Consider the following 16,801-nt stretch of genomic DNA (forward strand, 5'->3'; position numbering starts at 1 on the left):
CTTACATTCCCTGGGTCTGGCTGTTTATCAGCTCACCTCATCACATTCATTCCTGTACACTCCTAGCTAAGTAGGCCTAAGTCTGGGATGTTACAGCAGCTCTGAAATAGTGCTGGCTTCACCACTGCCCCCACACCTTACACTAGTCCATACCTCTCCAAGCAAACAAGAGGATCAGTGCTTTTTATTTCCAGCTTTAAGCCAGGGTACTTGAGATGATTATATTAATGACACCTGCACCCCATCAGCAAACATCACACATTCAGCCACAGTGTGCACCTTGACCTCTGCCTGCAGCAGCTCTGATGAGATTGCTCATCCCAGGCTGTCCCTCCCGAGTGCTCCCCACACTACTCCTGGCCCAGCAACGCTGTTGTGTGCTGATTTCCACTTGGATGTTCCAAGGGACTGACTTCTGTGCAAAGAGTAGGGGAGGTCAGAAGTCTTGAGACAGCGGCCAAAATCTTTACATGACCAAGATCCAAGTGCCAGAAGACGCATTCTATGACCCCTGAGAGTCAGGGGCTCTGGGAAGCAGAGATGGCTGTAATGCCCCAGCAATCCTTGTGTGGACGGGGCAGGGTTTTAAGGGAATGTGACACATGGTCCAGCAACTCTTGGCACTACTGGGGAGCAGCATGCCCCACCGGAGCCTGGCTCTGCCCTGTGGCACACACCTCGGACCTGCTCCAGGGAACAGATACCAGTGCTTCCTCCTGGGCAGGGCTGGCTGGGGGACAGAACTCTTGTTTTGCTGAATTTTCCAAATTTCCAGGATTGTTTTCACTCTGAACTGATTGACAACAAAGACTTTGGGGCATTTTTATGGCCACAGAACCATGCCAGGCTCCCAGTTGCAGATGAAGTCTGAGCCAGAGAGAAGGGGAAGAGAAAGCCTTGTGTCCTCTGTGGTCTGGTGGCCAAGGGCTGGGCTGGTTGTCTCCAGCCAGAGTCAAGTCCCCACTGTGCTTGAACTGGTGGCAGCAAAAAACTGACCGGGATCCACAGAGCTAACCCTGGGGTTCCTCTGGGAAAGCAAAAGGTTTCTCTCAGGCTTTATCAAACACAACACGACTTAAAAACTTTTCTGGCTGGGACAACAATAACATTACACTGAAAATGCCCTACCCAGCTCTCCTAGTGGAGATTTTCCTTTTGTCTTTCTTCCGTCCTTATCTAACTTCCCAAGTTCTTCCCAGCTCTGGCAGTTATCCAGGTATGCAAGTGTTTACTCTAGGAGATCCCTGAGTGCATAGGTACCAGAGGAGAAAAAGAAATATAGTCCCCATCTGCCATAAATCTGAGAGAAATCATTACCATAATAAGCTATACAAGTGCCTGAAAAAAAATAAAAAAAGAAAACAACAACAAAAAAAAGAGGATGCTTTTCTCCTCACAATAATCTCTTTTTCCTCTGATTCCTTTCTCAGTTGGTGGAGTACCTAAAACTCAAACCGGATGGGCTGATTTTCTATCTGAGGGAAACCTGCCCCAACCCCAACATGCCAGGTGAGCTGACATCCCTCAGTGCCATCCCTGGCCTTGGTTTACCACCAAGTGGGGCCAGTTTGAACAGCACCAGCCCAAGTTTCCTTTACGATGTCCAACCTTTCTCCGACCTTGGTGGTGAGGGAACAGTGATGTCTCTGCTCCTCTGGGCAAATCTCACATTATGTTTTCTGCTGAAAGTGGCCACTCTCCAGGCCTGGCCTAGGGTGGCCAAAAGACAGGAGCAGATAGGGGAGCCAGTGCTCCAAATGGATTAGGGACTTCTGGTGCCAAACAGATGACTTCTGAAAAACGACCCGCTTTTTAGGCAGCAAGAAACAACATGTCCCGCAAGTCTGGCTCCTGGTGGGTCTCTTGAGCTGAACGCTCAAAACCATGGGTCACTTTGTCCTGGTCCAGGTGTCAGAAACATCACTTCAGAGCCTGCCCATGGGACCCTTGCTCTCCTGGGCAGGGGGCTCTGGGGTACAGCTCAGCCAGTCCCTACTCTGGGACTGATGGAGACTGTAGGGGGCTCCAGTAGGCCTGCACCTCCCCTGAGGGCTGGTCTGGGAATAATGCTCACATCCAGGCACATTTCCACAACTTTTTGACTAAAGCTGTGGAAAGCTGTCCCTGGCGGGGCATCAGACAAAGGCCACGCAGTCCTTCAAGAACTGATGCTCTGATCCTGCTTGAGGCATAGGCAGACTCTAACTAACAACTTCTCTCTCCTGATTCACAGCATCTGCAGCACCAGTTCCACCAACCCACCCCTCCATGAGTGTAAGTTTTGAGAAGGGTCTTTTTTATCAGTACCTTAGTGGTTTAATGTTATTGCTTTTCAAGCTTGCTGATAAAACTCTGCTCTTCAAACTCCGCTCTTCTCTAAAACTCAGTAACTCAAATGGAATATATTAAGCCCAGCTGCAATGTTGTCCCCTTTCCAGCTTGGATGGGGACGAGGAATAGCTGGGCACAGCTACCGTTAGAGCTGAAAATGGTTTCCATTCATACTGTGCTCCTTGCAACATGTGGGCCTGTCCTTGGGGACCCCTCTCCCCCCTGCCCCCCTTGCCAGGCAGGAGCGAGGAAGACGTGGTTGGATTCTGGGAACACTCAGCCTTGCTGCTGGCCGCTGGCCACCGGCCAGGTCTTTGTGCTCCCTCTGCGTCCCTGGCCTCAGGGTATGTCTGTGCTCAGTCACTGCTCCGTGCAGAGCTGTGTTGAAATCAGCTTGTTTGGGCTATGTGAGTAGTCCATCCCAGAGCTCAGTGGAGGCTAAATAAAGGCCTGAGCACTCACCCATCTTCTCAGAGAGCTTACACAGGCTACGGTGGGCTCCTGTGTTGTGGCAACTCTGCTGCAAACAGTGTTGGTGTTCAAAGCTACGCTGGGAAAATGTGTACCATATTGCTTTGTTGCTGTCTGCTTTGGGACAGTGGCTGTATGTAGTGTCCGTGCGTGCGCACAGGGGCCACTTTTTGGGCAGGTAGGTGTGCTGGCTGCAAGCTGAGTTACCTCTGGGCTTCCCTTTGCTTCTTGTCTCAAAGCAAGCTGCAGAGACTTGGCTGGGATGACCCCTGCTGCTGCAGGAGACTTGTCACTTTGGGCTGGGGAAAGCAGAGGGGGCCGAGAGCAAGGTGCAGCCCTGTGTGTGTGCCCCTCACTGCTCAGGTAAACACAGAGCCCTCAGCAGCTCACCCTACACAGCCCACAGGCTGGTTATGGGAGGACAATGCTGCATTCAGGCTCTACGGTACTTAATCCCAGTCGGCTTGATACCACTCCAGTCTCTTGTACCCATCTCAGGGCCTTTTACAGCGAATTACTGGCTGGGGCTCTGTTGGGCTGCAGGGGCTCCCTGTCCCTCTCCTCTCCCATTTCAAACTGAAGCACTTTCCTCTGGTTCCTTCATCCACTTCATCCCCATTTCTTTTCCAGAGACACCTTGGGCTGCTCAATGCAGACGGATACACGCCAGAGCCTGTGGGTGAGCATCTTTAAAAGCCCTCTCCTCCTAATAGGAGCCACGGGGGTTACCTGACACACCTGTACCACTTTCTGGTCAAAGAGCCATGCTACAAAGTCCCTTTCTTGCAGAGGTACCCAGGAGCATCCCAGCCTTTTCAGGGTCCTGAGACAAGAATATTGCACAAGTGTTTGCTCATACCCAGTTCCCAGTAAATCAAGCCCTATCCCATTCCCCATCACACCCAGTAAATCAAGCCCTGTCCTATTCCCCATATTCCATCCTGCCTACTAAATACTCAGTGTATTCAGTTGTATTTCAGTGGGGTGAAGTCATGCACATGCCCAGGTCCTGCAGGGTCTGATATGTGGAGTGGGAATGCTCAGACACCTCTCCCCATCCTGGCTGCTCCAGCAGCTGCAACTAGGAGGGGCTATGGGTTGTGAAAGGAAGGGAGATGCCCAGGGAGGCCTGAATGTTGGAGCTTGAAGGGTAGTTCTCCAAGGGACTAGAGAAAACCTTCCCAATCAGTGAGGGAGAGAGGGATGGGGAAAGGTATGTTGTTTACACTTATAAGCAACTGTATCTCTTGGGAAGGTGCAGGAAAGTCACGCCTGCTACCCATGGACACCAGTGTCTACGAGAGCCCGTACAGCGACCCTGAGGAACTGAAGGATAAGAAACTTTTCCTGAAGAGGGACCACCTGATGATCGATGAAGTGGAACTGGGGGCAGGAAACTTTGGCTGTGTCAAGAAAGGAGTCTACAAAATGAGAAAGTGAGTACTGCCCTGAAAGATGCTGAGGAAGCCGGAGGAGACCGCTCCAGGCTGATCTCAGAGGTGTCCCCAGCTATCCTGTTTCTAACTAGATGGACCCTAAAGTGATAATGGGGTGGAGGTATAAGAGATACTCTGGAAGGTCAGTGATGACTTTCCACAGCCTGTCAGTGACAGCCTTGTTGCCCTGAGAGTGTAATCTGCACTGCATACTCCTGGGCATAACGCTGCCACTTGTGAAGGCATTTGCTGGACTGAGCAAGTCCATGCTTCTGAGACCATGCTTGGTCTGTGCCAGGGCAAAGGAGTGCCACTGAGGAGGTGTGCCATCCTTGGCTCTGTCGCTGGTTGCCTGTGAGTCCACAAAGATGACCTTTGCCCAGTTTATGCCTGAGTTTCCCCCTTGCAAAATGGCAATGATGATGCAGATCTCAGTGTGTGAGGTGATGCACCTTCAGATCTACAGATGGCAAATACAAACACTTACAAGGCTGAGGTGATCCTTTTCTTTTTGGCCTTCTGGCAGGCCTGGGGTGCCTGGGCTGCTGAGATTGCCGTTGAGAGATCAAACAGTATCACGTGAGAAGTGATTTGCATTCCTGGCTGTGATACATGAGTCCAGCTGATGTTTAGCTCATGCCACACATTTTCCTCCTGCGCCCTGTGCAGGAAGCAGATCGATGTGGCCATAAAGGTGCTGAAGAGCAACAACGAGAAAACAGTGAAGGATGAAATGATGAAGGAAGCCCAGATCATGCATCAGCTGGACAACCCGTACATTGTCCGCATGATTGGGGTCTGTGAGGCAGAGTCCCTGATGCTCGTGATGGAGATGGCTTCTGGAGGGCCGCTCAACAAGTTCTTGTCTTCCAAGAAGTAAGTACTGAATAAAATTGGCTGGCTGATTTTCTGCACTTCTCATCAAACTGTCTGCTGCCAGGGGAGCCTAGCTTTGTAGGTGGAGGGAAGCTGATAACAGCAGAAAGACATGTCTTTTAATGTGAGGTAACAGGGACTGATGCTTCTGGAGCAGAAATGTCCATGGTCATTCTCCCTTGCAGCTAGAAAACATGGTGGGGACCACGGTGTACGGAGTAATGGCAGGTCCTTTATTACTGCATTGTCCTTTCATCTTCCCCAGAGATGAGATTACAGTCAGCAATATTGTGGAGCTGATGCATCAAGTATCCATGGGGATGAAGTACTTGGAGGAAAAAAACTTTGTCCACAGGGACCTGGCAGCCAGAAATGTTCTACTAGTCAACCAGCATTATGCCAAGATCAGTGACTTCGGACTCTCCAAGGCTCTTGGCGCTGATGACAGCTACTACAAGGTAAGTGCAAGCACAGCAAAGGATTCAGATAGTTGGCAGGACCCCTCCTGGCTGGGGGGCTGAGACCCCCAGAGGCAGGGGGTCTGGGCGCTTCCCAGGAGCCCTGCTGTACGACCACATCACACTCTGGCTGGCCTCACTGCTGTGACATTAAAAGGGGTTTGCAAATTTCAGGTGTCAAGGAGGAAATTCAGATGGATGCAGAGGCAGGGAGGGGGATGCAGTGCAGTGGGTTGACAGGAGAGAGGAGATAGGAGAGGAGCCAGAGCAGAGAGCAGAGAAGAGAAGGTGATGAAGAGTGAGTCAGTGCTGATCTTCCCAGCAGTGTGCACCAGTGCATGACCGCACTGAGCTTTGGGGCTGGGGTGCAGGAGGAGGGTGACAATGCAGAACAGCGTCCTGCAGCTGGGGATGGCTGACCAGGGCCAACAAGACGGCAGAGCGTGGGCTGGAGTTTGGGGCTCAGGGCTTTTTTTTTTTAGGAATGTGGGATTGCACTTGACACAAATATTTAGCAAGCTCATAGCAGTCTGTGTCTCGGGGTAGAAATCTTTCTCTTCGCTTTGCTACAGGCCAGGACAGCAGGAAAGTGGCCCTTGAAATGGTATGCCCCAGAGTGCATCCTCTATCATAAGTTCTCCAGCAAGAGTGATGTGTGGAGCTACGGTGTGACCATGTGGGAGGCCTTCAGCTATGGGCAGAAACCGTACAAGGTGAGGCAGATCTGGGTCCATCAGAGATGGATGCCACAGTCTAGTCTCCCACTCTCCCACTATAATAGCCTGACACACGCTGAAACTACAGGTCTATTGCCTTCAGTGGGTGCTTTTCCCACTGTTGAACAGAGGTTTATGAAAGTGCCCCGGGGCACTGCCATAAACAGGATCCTGCAGCTTTGTGTTCATTTAAAGGAGAAGAAACAGAAAATAAAATTCATTGGGGTTTGAATCAAAGCAGATCTTCTGTTTGATCCTTCTGCTCACTTGCAGAGCTGAAAAATCAGTTGCTCGGCCACTGCTCTGCCTATGCTTGGGATGGAGTCTGCAGGCTGGGCTGGCTACAATGCATGACACCACTGCTGGGTGCCAGGATTGAAAACAGTGACTGTATGGGGTGTGTGGTGCATGGATCCAAAGCATTACCCCAGGCCCAGCTCTGATCTGTCTCTTCTAACCCTCCTGTGAGCTCTGAAAACATTAAAGCATTTCCTACTCGATCCTATCCTAGAAAATGAAAGGCCCAGAGGTCATCAGCTTCATAGAGCAAGGGAAGCGCATGGACTGCCCCACGGACTGCCCGGCAGAGATGTATGCCCTCATGCAGCAATGCTGGACCTACAAGTAAGGCTTTCACTAGCTCAACTCTGCTGGGTGGCAGGTCCATCAGAACAGCACACACTGTCTGGATGGTGACAACACAAAGCAAATGGTGTCTCTTGCCTTGGTCTCATTCCCCAGTTCATAATGAATGATGGACCTATTTCTATATTAATATACCCCTCCATTTGCCTATACCAATCCCAGCAGATGTCAGTCCCTCTATGCCTTTGACCCTCTCTGTCCCAGAAAGTCTCAGCTGCTATCCTAACCCCTGATACAACTGGGCTGCTGTTCCCCTCCAGGTTCTTCTGTGCTTGTCATTGCATCTGTCCACTTTTGTCCCTTCTGTTGACTTTGTTTGTTCCTTTCTGCCCTTGCAGATGGGAAGAGCGTCCAGGATTTATTACTGTAGAAAACATAATCCGCACCTACTACTACAGTATTGCTACCAAGACAGAAAATGGGCCAGAGATAGAGGACAAGTTGAAAGCAGCCCTTCTTTGAGTTTCCTTCTCTGCTGCTCAACATACACCTTTTCTGCATGGGACCTGGAAAGGCTCTTTGCGAATTTTTGCTTTAATCTCTCAAATGCCAGTTTTGTTACTCAAGTAGTTCCAGAACTAAGAACCTGGGAGACGATGCTGTCACAGCAGACAAGGGCACCTGGCTGTGCCTCGTGTCTCCAAACAGCCAGCCATGATTTACATCTCCAGCCTGACCCAGCACAGGGCAGTACAAACAGTATTATAATTCCTTCTTGCCCACTTCCAAAACTGCCCCAGGGCCTCAGAGCTTAATGCCTACCAGGCTCACTAAGGATGAACTGTGTTGGCTCCAGCAGACCTGGATTTTTCCATATCTCTTAAAAAATATTTCTTTCACAGGAAACCATCAAGTACACATTTCTGGTGGGGTTTGTGTGGGGTGTGACACAGGAAAGGGAGCCATCAAGTCTCCTCCCCCTTGGCTTGGGGCAAGAAGCAGCTGGTGTTCTGCTCACTCTCAGGACAGACGGAGGAGCAGTGGGGCAGAGCTGCATGGTGCCGCTGCTTTGTCCTCTGTGGGCCCTGCCAGCCACAGCTCTTACACCCTGGGGCATTGCCATGTGCATGGTGTACATCTCCCCTGCACTGCCACAGCCCTCCAAGGTGGTTATGGCTCTTGAAACAACTCATCTCCCAGGACCACTGCTCACCTCCTGGATCCCATCTGGCCCCTCTGTGCTAATGAAATAAGCATCTTGCTCTTCAAGCCTGAAAACTGGTCACCCTGTAAATAAACTCTATATTTTTTAACATACCTATGGCTCAGACTATTGAACTGTCATAAAGGTTTGCAACTGCTTCAAGCTGACAATTTCCCCCCACTAGGCCAGGGTTTCGCTCCTTGATGCTCTCCATAACACTGCAGAGTCACCAACCTGGTCACCCTTGAGCTGGTTTCACTGCAGAGCTGGAGCTTTCTTGCAGCTTTCTTGCAGCTAATGGCATACCCAGCTGCTCAGCTGAGTCTACTGTGGAAACCCACCTATCCTGGCTTGTTGTACTGGTCTGCCCTCACCCCCGGATGCAGTAGATTGATGGCCCATGTTGAGGGGGACTGTGGTCTCCACTGTTGCAGAGAGCAGAGTGGTTGTGAAGGCTGGGGAAGTGGGGGAAAGCAGAAGATCAGAGCCCTGAGATACAGTGAGTAGAAAAGTTTATCTCTCACCATCTCCTGCTATCAGAAAGCCACACAGTAGCTCACACAGAGTACCTTGTCCCCAAGGTAAAATAAACAGCTACAGTCCAGGCCAGGGCACAGCCCTTATCTAAAACCTTAATGGCAGGTGGATTTTATCTGAAGGCAACCGTTCCTGGGTAGCATTCAGGTATAAGGCCTAAATTAACCCCTTGGTATCGCTTGTTTAAGCAGTCGGAGAACTTAGGTCTGATGAAAAACAAGTGTTCCCCTCTCCTTGCTTACACTACAGCCTCCAGTGACACCAACCATTTATGTGCCAAAGCATTTTCTCTCTCCATCCCGTTAGCTGGTCTTGTATGCTTGAGAGCTATGGACCTATTATCCCTATCAGTAAAGGGGAAAACAGAGGTATCAGAGGAGAAAGTGGCTTGTTCCTGTTTGTTCAGTGAGCTAGTGGCAGAGACAGGAAAAAAATTATCCCCTATGCCATATTTTCCTCCCAGACGAAGCAGCTATTTTGCTGGGAAAGATAAGATTCGATGTGCTTTCTACTTGAAAACCACTGCCAAAACTTTTTGTTTAGACTTTTCTTTTGAAACAAATCAATTTTCTGGTTTGAAATGATTTCTCATATTACATTTTCAGCTAACTGGTTGCTGGTGTTTCTTCAAATGGGAAAGAAAAGTACCAGAGAAGTTGTATTTCCACAGGAACCTCTGGTTTAGTTGGAGACAATTTCAAGTGAGTGTGTGTGCCTACATCCTGACAGACAGGACGTAAATCCCTTGAGATTATGTCAGAAGGTGCAAGGGCTTCTCCTCTGGAAAGCCGACTGGGCTGTGTATGTTGCTCTGGCTGTTCCAAGAGCATCACAAAATGTCAGGAGTTGCTGTGGGGAAAAAAGAGAGTGAGACAACCAGGGCCTGAAGTCACAGGGCTCTGTGACTCATGCATCTTTGTGACTACTGCTTTTGGCATGTGCAGGGTCTGACAGTCACCCCCAAGGGGAATCTCCTTTGACTTCAGGCACTACCTCCCTCCTGGGTATCCCCAGTCTGCAATCACAGAAGGGGCTCAGCCCCCTCAGTAAGGCACATCTCCAGGTCCCACAGTGCAAATGGCCCTGAGATTGGGACAGGCTCTCTTCTTCCCCAACCACAGCACGGATATATCCAGCTCTGACCTCTCTCCTTGCCTGCTGCTGGCAGGTCCAAATATTGAAACACTCTGCCAGCCCTTTCACTGACTGATCCCAGGGGCTCTGGATGTTAGAGCAAGAGCTGTGTCACTGATAAGATAAAAGGCAGAGGCTGCAGTTAGCATAGACTCAGAGCTCAGTGCTCTATGGCTGATTCTGCTCTCCCATAAACTTCCTCAAATCCTCTTTTCTTGCTGACGCCTCCTTAGCTCTTTCTCTCCACTCACACATTTCCTTCTGTTTTACCTGAATCTTTAAAGCTCTTCTGATTCTTGCATTCTCCATCTTGCAAGGGAAAAGATGAAGTTCATCTTCTAACTAAGCACCCACAATGATAACGTGAGACATGATAAAGTATTGGTAATCATGCCTGATCAACACTATGTAACACTCTATCATATCACCAATGCTGATCTATCTCATTCCAATCTGTCTTATCACCAATAAGCCTATCTTATCACCAGTACATGCCTATTTATCAATTACACTTATCACAAGGACGCACCGATCCTTCTATCTCTTTCAGCTATCAAGGCACTTTCATTCTGTTCAGCAGCACAGCAACTACATGACTAATACAGCTCTGTTCTCACTGACCTTTGTATCATTTTACCCTAACTGATTTACTGTACCAGTGCAAAAGTATGTTTTTGAAGCTAGCACTGGGTATTTTCCCCGCTCTACCCAAGAGGTGCGGCCTGTGAGGTCCCTCAGGGCATGGCTCAGCACTGGCAATGGGACTCCTGCTTTGCTACTGGGCTGTCCTGTCTCCCGTGAGCCTGGCCAGCAGTTAAGCAGCTCTGTTTTGGCTGCTTTCTGGGCCTTAGGTATTTCTGTATAGCACAGAAGGCAGAACTAGAATCACCAGGCAGAGAGAGCGGACCAGCCTGAGAGAAGGAGCGCTGGCAGACCCCATGGCAGCTGTCTCCATGCAACCCTTGCTGAGAGGAACTACTGCAGCACTCCTACCTGCCCTGTGTTAGGGGGAAAGGGCAGGTTTGTATGTTCAAGGTCTCTTTCCTGGCTCCAGCTGCTGGCAACTTGGAGACACTGCAAGGGCAGGGCACAGACCTGCTCACAGTCATCACCCTTCTTGTTACAAAATGTCTGGCAACCATGAAGTCACAGAATGCTTTGGTCCTGCCCTGATCAAATACACCACAAATCACAGATTTCTTCATAAAAGTCAGGTGAATCACTGATCCTACACTGTCCCCTTCTCTCCCTCACTCATAGGAGATCAGCTTGTTTCTGATTACAGCAGAAGGAAGCAAGACAAGGGAAAGATATGACTTGTCAGTGGTTGCACAGGGGCATGGAAGAAAAGCTTCCATTCACCTTTGTTTGTTTTCATACTTTCATCTCCAGATGATGTCTTCTTTTTATGTTCAGATGCCAGGCAAGCCAAACGATGCCCCAGCACAAAAAGTGCTGTCACATGCATCGATATAGTCAGCAGTGGCCTAGAATTAGCCAAGTCTTAATGTAGAGGCTTTTACCATCAACCCATTACACATGAAGAAAAAGGGATGTGCAAGGCAGATGCACAGAAGATGCAAACCTAGGTGCAAAATTAGATGCTCTTCACTGACAAGAGGAATGCAAGCGATGGGACTGGTTTGAGTATTAACAAATATCCAAGTCCTGAGGAAAAGAAACTTTTCTCAGCAGGAGAGAATGACTTGTTTTGCCACCAAGAAATCTGGTAGAGCAGGTTAGACTTGGACTGAGCCTTTTCTTCTGTTGTCTCTAGTTTTTTTTATGTTACCTTGGTTTTGCTGTCAGATAGAAATCTCTGTGCTGGCAGGAGAAACTGTAAACATGTCTTCACAAGTGGTTTTTTTGATCAGCAACAGAAATCTTGGAAAGTAAGAGAGGTACTGTACTCACTAGGAGGCTGCTGGGGAGTGGTAGGAAATTCAGCATCGCTCATTTCTTCCAATTTCAAATGATCCCATCCGAGGACAGGAGCACGTCTGTGGTGTGAGGACAGGCACTGGGACCATGCCTGCCTGACCAGCTGGAGCTGTGGCACAGTCAGGCCCTGCAGTGAGCACGGAGGTGCAGAGAGGTGCATCAGACACACACCATGTTACAAAGAGAGGCTGGTTTTGTCCCCACTGCACAAGCAGTGACAGGTGGTTTCCGCAGCCAATTCTCTGTGTAGGTTTTTGTGGCCTTAAGTGATGAGCTTTGGTCAATGTAAGACGTTGCCCTGTTTGATTTACACAGGCAAATCAACCAGGGTGTGGTGGCTGGCATTCCCACTGCCTCTTCAAGGCTTCTGCTCTGCTAAGATGGCAGTTTCAGGGCCTTGTTCATAAAGCCAGGAGGACTTGCAGGGACCCAGGAATTTGACTCTTGATCTGTGGTCCCTTTATGTCCCATCCTCCCTATTTCTTCTGCTCCTGGGCCTCCCCTGCCTGGGATCTCCAGCCTGAGCTTCTACCCATAGTCTTAGGACAGGGTGAAGCATGTCCACAGGGAGCAGGGAAATCCCAGTTGAGAGTAACTGGGTATTGAAAGGTTAAATGACCAGTTCCTTCAGTAAATATTTCTATATTTTTTTCCTATTAAGTTATTCTATTAAGTAATCAACCAGTTTGTTGTTGCTGTTGCTGTAAAGGAACTGCTTTTCTTCTAGCTGGGGCATTAGGCTGTCTGCTACATTGTCTGGGCAGGAAAAGAAAAAACAGCTCCAGAATGAAAAACCCTTTACTATCTAAAATGGCATTTGATCAATTTCTGTCCTTTTAAAATCATATTTTGTCAGAAATGTTGAAAGGGGGCAAAATATAGGTAATCTGGACACTCTCTGTAGGTACATTTGGCACATCCCAGCTGTGCAGAAGCCAGTGAGGGCAGCGGTCTCCAGGAAGGGCGATGGAGCTGGCAGAGAAATGAGAGCAGTTTCCTTCCACAGGGTAAGCATCGCCACAGAGAACCCTGCTGCAGCTGAAGGAACTTGTGTTCTGGCCTTCATGGGCTGGAGGACTCTTTATATAAAATTTGCTTCCCCTTGCAGATGAAAGCTTGAGCACATCCCCTGCAAGGCCCTACCCTCCAGCAGAGTCCTGCACCTCACTCCCTGAGGAATTTCAGCTCATGTAGGGCTGTGCAGCAACTGCTTCTCCAGAATGAAACCACCCACTGTGGGCCCAGCAGCTGCACTACTGCTATTACTCATAACATTCTTCCAATAAACTGATCAATGTGGTTGCTTTTTGTCCTCCCAAACGCTTGCATCGTTCAGAGCTTGGCTGTGCTCCCCCTAAAGCTTGTGCGTGCATGTGCTTGTCTGTAGAGTGATTTTAAGTCCTACTGTCCATGCGAGAATGCAGCCGGTGGTCTCAAAGTTTCAAAGGTTGTGGATATTTGCTCCTGGGAGCCCACTTGCATCCTGCATCAAAAATGGAATATATAATTTGCACATTCAGAAACAGTGGGCTTGGCACAGTACAGGAAGGAAAGGCAAAGCTACAACAATGCAGCATGCCTGGCCTGCGGCTGAGCTTGGCTTCAGTCCTTGCCCTCACTGTGGAAGCCCTAAGCTTGCCTGCAGAGCCCGTTTCAGTCAGGGGAGAGCTAATCGGTGTGCCACACCAGTTGTGGTCCCTCTGACTTGCCACTGAAGGGTGGAGTGGCAAGTGACGACATTACTCAAACCCATCTCTCAAGTATTGGGTGGCAGTTCCCAGTTTAGATTGGTGTACAGGCCCAGAAAGTCTCCGTCTGTAAAGCAGTTACCAGCACCTCTCTGAGCTAAGGCTGGGGCTGAGAGTCCTGCAGGAGCTGCCAGGAACTTGACTGAGAGGCTGTGGCTGTCCCCTCCCAGCTGAGGCAGGGCCAGGTATGGCTGCTGTTCTCCACTGCTCTGCTCAGCACCTGCATCCTGCCATCAGAAGGTGGCAGATGGACCATAGCAAGGAGGAGTGAGCCAGGCAGGCTGGCACTCAGCAGTATGAACAGAGAGTAACCGCAGCTGGTGGGATTGCTGCTTCTCCATGAGTCTGGTGCCTCTCACAGCCTTCTCACCTACGGGCTGCCTTCTCACCTGGACAGGCCCACAGCAGGTCAGCAGTCTCATCAGGCTTGAACACAGGTCAAACAGTGTGGGCAGCTGCCTCCACTCATTGTTAGAAGCTGTCAGGAGTCAGCACCTTGCCCTCCTCACTGGTTATGTACGGGCCACAGAACAGCAAATTCTTCATTCTTCTCTCTGGGGCTGGAATTCGACTAATCCACAGACACTCAGACCATCTCTTTGGGAAGACTTCTCAACATTGTGGTGAGGTTCAAATATTTCTTCCGCTGAGGATGAGAAGCACCAACCCTTCTATGCATGTCTGAACTTCCATTGGCAACAGAGCAGAAGCAAGGAGCCGGGTTATGCAGGAAGGACTGAAGGGTCCAAAGCATTAGGGGACATATTGTAGGTGGCAGTTGTGAGCAGGCAGGGTTAAAAGAGGAGAAAAAACCCACCTCCCCCTGCTTTATTTTCAGAGCTTGCTCCTGGGGTTGGAAATCATGTTACCAACACAGATAAATGGACACCACCTGCTGCTGCATCAAACACGCACTACTGACAACTATAATAACAATAACTCTAAATTGAATGGCAAAATAAAACACAGATAATTTCAGTGGGATGAGAAATCATGACAAAAGAATCAAAAGAGATTTTTAAAAAGTCAGAGAGTGTATGGTCACAGTGCTGACCCTACACAGGGAGAAAGCGGCAAAAGTGAGTACCTAACTGGTGTCTTGGCCTCCATGAGCCCGTCAGTTGGGAAAATTTGCAGCCACAGAGCCAGAAAATGCAGGGACATGTAGGCAGATAGGTGAGGTGGCAAGATGGAAGGCAGGCTGGCCCATCAGACATCATTGGCCTTGTTTCCACTGAAAGCTTTGATGGAATCAAAACCTTTCCACGGGACACTTCAATTCGGTCTAATCAGCATTTTCAGATGGAAAACTCTTCTGTAGGAAAATTTCCATCCAATTCAAGTAATTTACCCCCGGGGCAAATGAGTAAGATGTGGGTGTAAAGCACAGCCATGTCAGAGATGTAGCTGTTGCCACTCCCTTCGACATGATGTAAATAGGGATATAGTGTAACAGGCAATGAGGAATCTGCTCCCTCCCTAGACCTACAGCATTGGCATACTGTGTCACCCTGGACAAACTTAAGGAACTGATTTTGGCCACGCATCAGTGATTTTTAGGAAATAGGCTGGAATGATAAACAGTCAAGAACCCTGGACCTAAAGTGAATAGGAAATCCTGTCTAGGCATGGAGAAGTATGTGGACATCCACCTCTGCGTCTTAGCTATCTCTGCCTTTTTTGTTTCCCAGAGCAGTGCTCTCCAGAAATACACAGTTAACCCATGCAACTTTGCTTCGTTGTTACATGTCAATGCCCTACTCATTCCTAGGTTTAACACAGTATGTTCTACTGTAGCGAATCTTACAGGAAGTAATGATTCTCTTTGTAAGAAGCACAGCAAGTGCCTACGTGGGAAATGCTAGCAAGGGCAGGCTCTAATTTCATAGAATCACAGAATCATTTAGGTTGGAAAAGACTTTTAGGATTATTGAGTCCAGCCTTTAGACCGTTTCCAGACTGGGAAGCTTTCTCCTCTAACAGGAAAGACTAATAAGCAAACTGGCTTAACTAATAGCTTAAAGCAAGGATCACAAACTTGGTCCTTTATCAACTCTGACACCAGGTTTAAGTCTAATATTTGCACCAGTACACCTGATAATGTTACAGTTTCACCAGCGTGCTTCCAAATGTGTATACAACTACATTGTTTAAAGGCTTTATAAACCAGAACATTTTAGTCCTATTTCTGTGCAGATGCTTATATTACACGGATGGTATGGTGAAAGCAATGAAGTGATTTTTTTGCACCTATGCAAGCCACACCTTCAAAAAACCCCTCAAGGTCTTTGTGGCAATAAATAAGGGGACACAAAATATACTGTCTTGCTCCAGCCATTTTAATAGAAAATGTAATTACTGGATATTCAAACACTTTCACAAAGCAAAATAAAAGTACTGATACGGAAAAAATTTGCAATGATTAATAAAAGGTAAAACATATCATACAATCAGTGGAAAAGGGGAAAACTGTTTTGTGTGCTTGTGCTTCAACTGATGTGAAGAGAAACAAGGATGGAAAAAGTGTTTTATGGACCATAAATGGGTTAAAAAACAGACACAGGAAGACAGATATTGAATCGACACAGGAAGACAGATATTGAATCATGCTAGTAGTTCATCTAGTACACATTCATTTTCCCAAATGTAAAAAGCAGCAAAGAATCAACAGAGAAAGAAACTGTACAGAAGTCTAAGATTTGATATTTAGGGAAACCTGTTTGAACACCGCCGGTGCTGTCTTGGCATATTTGGAAAAAATCACAAATAAAATTACATTGATTGGGAGGAGCTGCAAAGATATAGCAAAGGTGGAGAAGGGTCAGAAATGCTACTAAGTAGGAGCAGAAATAGTTACATGGGCTCAGATACATAAAGTGGAAGGTAAGGACTTTTGTGATATAATATAAAAACCTCAGAACAATCTGCTCTGAGAGAGGGCCAGGAATTTAGCAAAGGGCAGTTAAGACATTGGCACAGTGAAAATTTCAGATTATATTCCAAGGCAAGTATAAACTATAGGAACCATAGTTTTTAAAGGTAAGGGTTTTTTTTAAGTTTTAAATTAAATTCCACTTTGCCATGTTTAATCCTCCATTTCATGTAAAATCATCTGTTTTGTCTCTGTTAATGCAACTTTAGAAATGAACAAAAATAGCTCCTCTAAGTTTTCTGGATTAAGTTTTCTAAACAAATTACTCTACTTGATTGTAGCTTCCCCTAATCAAGAACTCCTGCTCTTTTCACTATGATTTAGGGATCTGTGACCTTGCTTCTCTGTGTACTGGCAAGCAAAAGGCACGCTCCTGACAGGGGCCTCATTCACTTCCCATACCCAATCTGTCTTGCCCTCCTGTACACAGGC

The 16,801-nt window shown here is 48.1% G+C and overlaps 1 protein-coding gene across 3 annotated transcripts in view; it reads left to right on the top strand.

The window, feature by feature from the left end:
- The window catches only part of LOC101916784 (tyrosine-protein kinase ZAP-70), a 28,849-nt gene extending 20,659 nt beyond the window's left edge, over window positions 1-8,190 (top strand). For all 3 annotated transcript variants that reach the window (XM_055806299.1, XM_005241684.4, XM_055806300.1), the window contains 9 exons: window positions 1,431-1,509; window positions 2,234-2,274; window positions 3,433-3,481; window positions 4,058-4,238; window positions 4,908-5,114; window positions 5,380-5,572; window positions 6,145-6,285; window positions 6,800-6,912; window positions 7,272-8,190. In XM_055806299.1, the coding sequence (XP_055662274.1) occupies window positions 1,431-1,509; window positions 2,234-2,274; window positions 3,433-3,481; window positions 4,058-4,238; window positions 4,908-5,114; window positions 5,380-5,572; window positions 6,145-6,285; window positions 6,800-6,912; window positions 7,272-7,395 (1,128 nt within the window). In that variant the 3' untranslated portion in view covers window positions 7,396-8,190. The remainder of the gene's footprint in view (window positions 1-1,430; window positions 1,510-2,233; window positions 2,275-3,432; window positions 3,482-4,057; window positions 4,239-4,907; window positions 5,115-5,379; window positions 5,573-6,144; window positions 6,286-6,799; window positions 6,913-7,271) is intronic.
- Window positions 8,191-16,801: the final 8,611 nt, after the last annotated feature.

Source organism: Falco peregrinus, chromosome 5 (genome assembly GCF_023634155.1).
Source record: "Falco peregrinus isolate bFalPer1 chromosome 5, bFalPer1.pri, whole genome shotgun sequence".
In the NCBI taxonomy this organism is placed as follows: domain Eukaryota; kingdom Metazoa; phylum Chordata; class Aves; order Falconiformes; family Falconidae; genus Falco; species Falco peregrinus.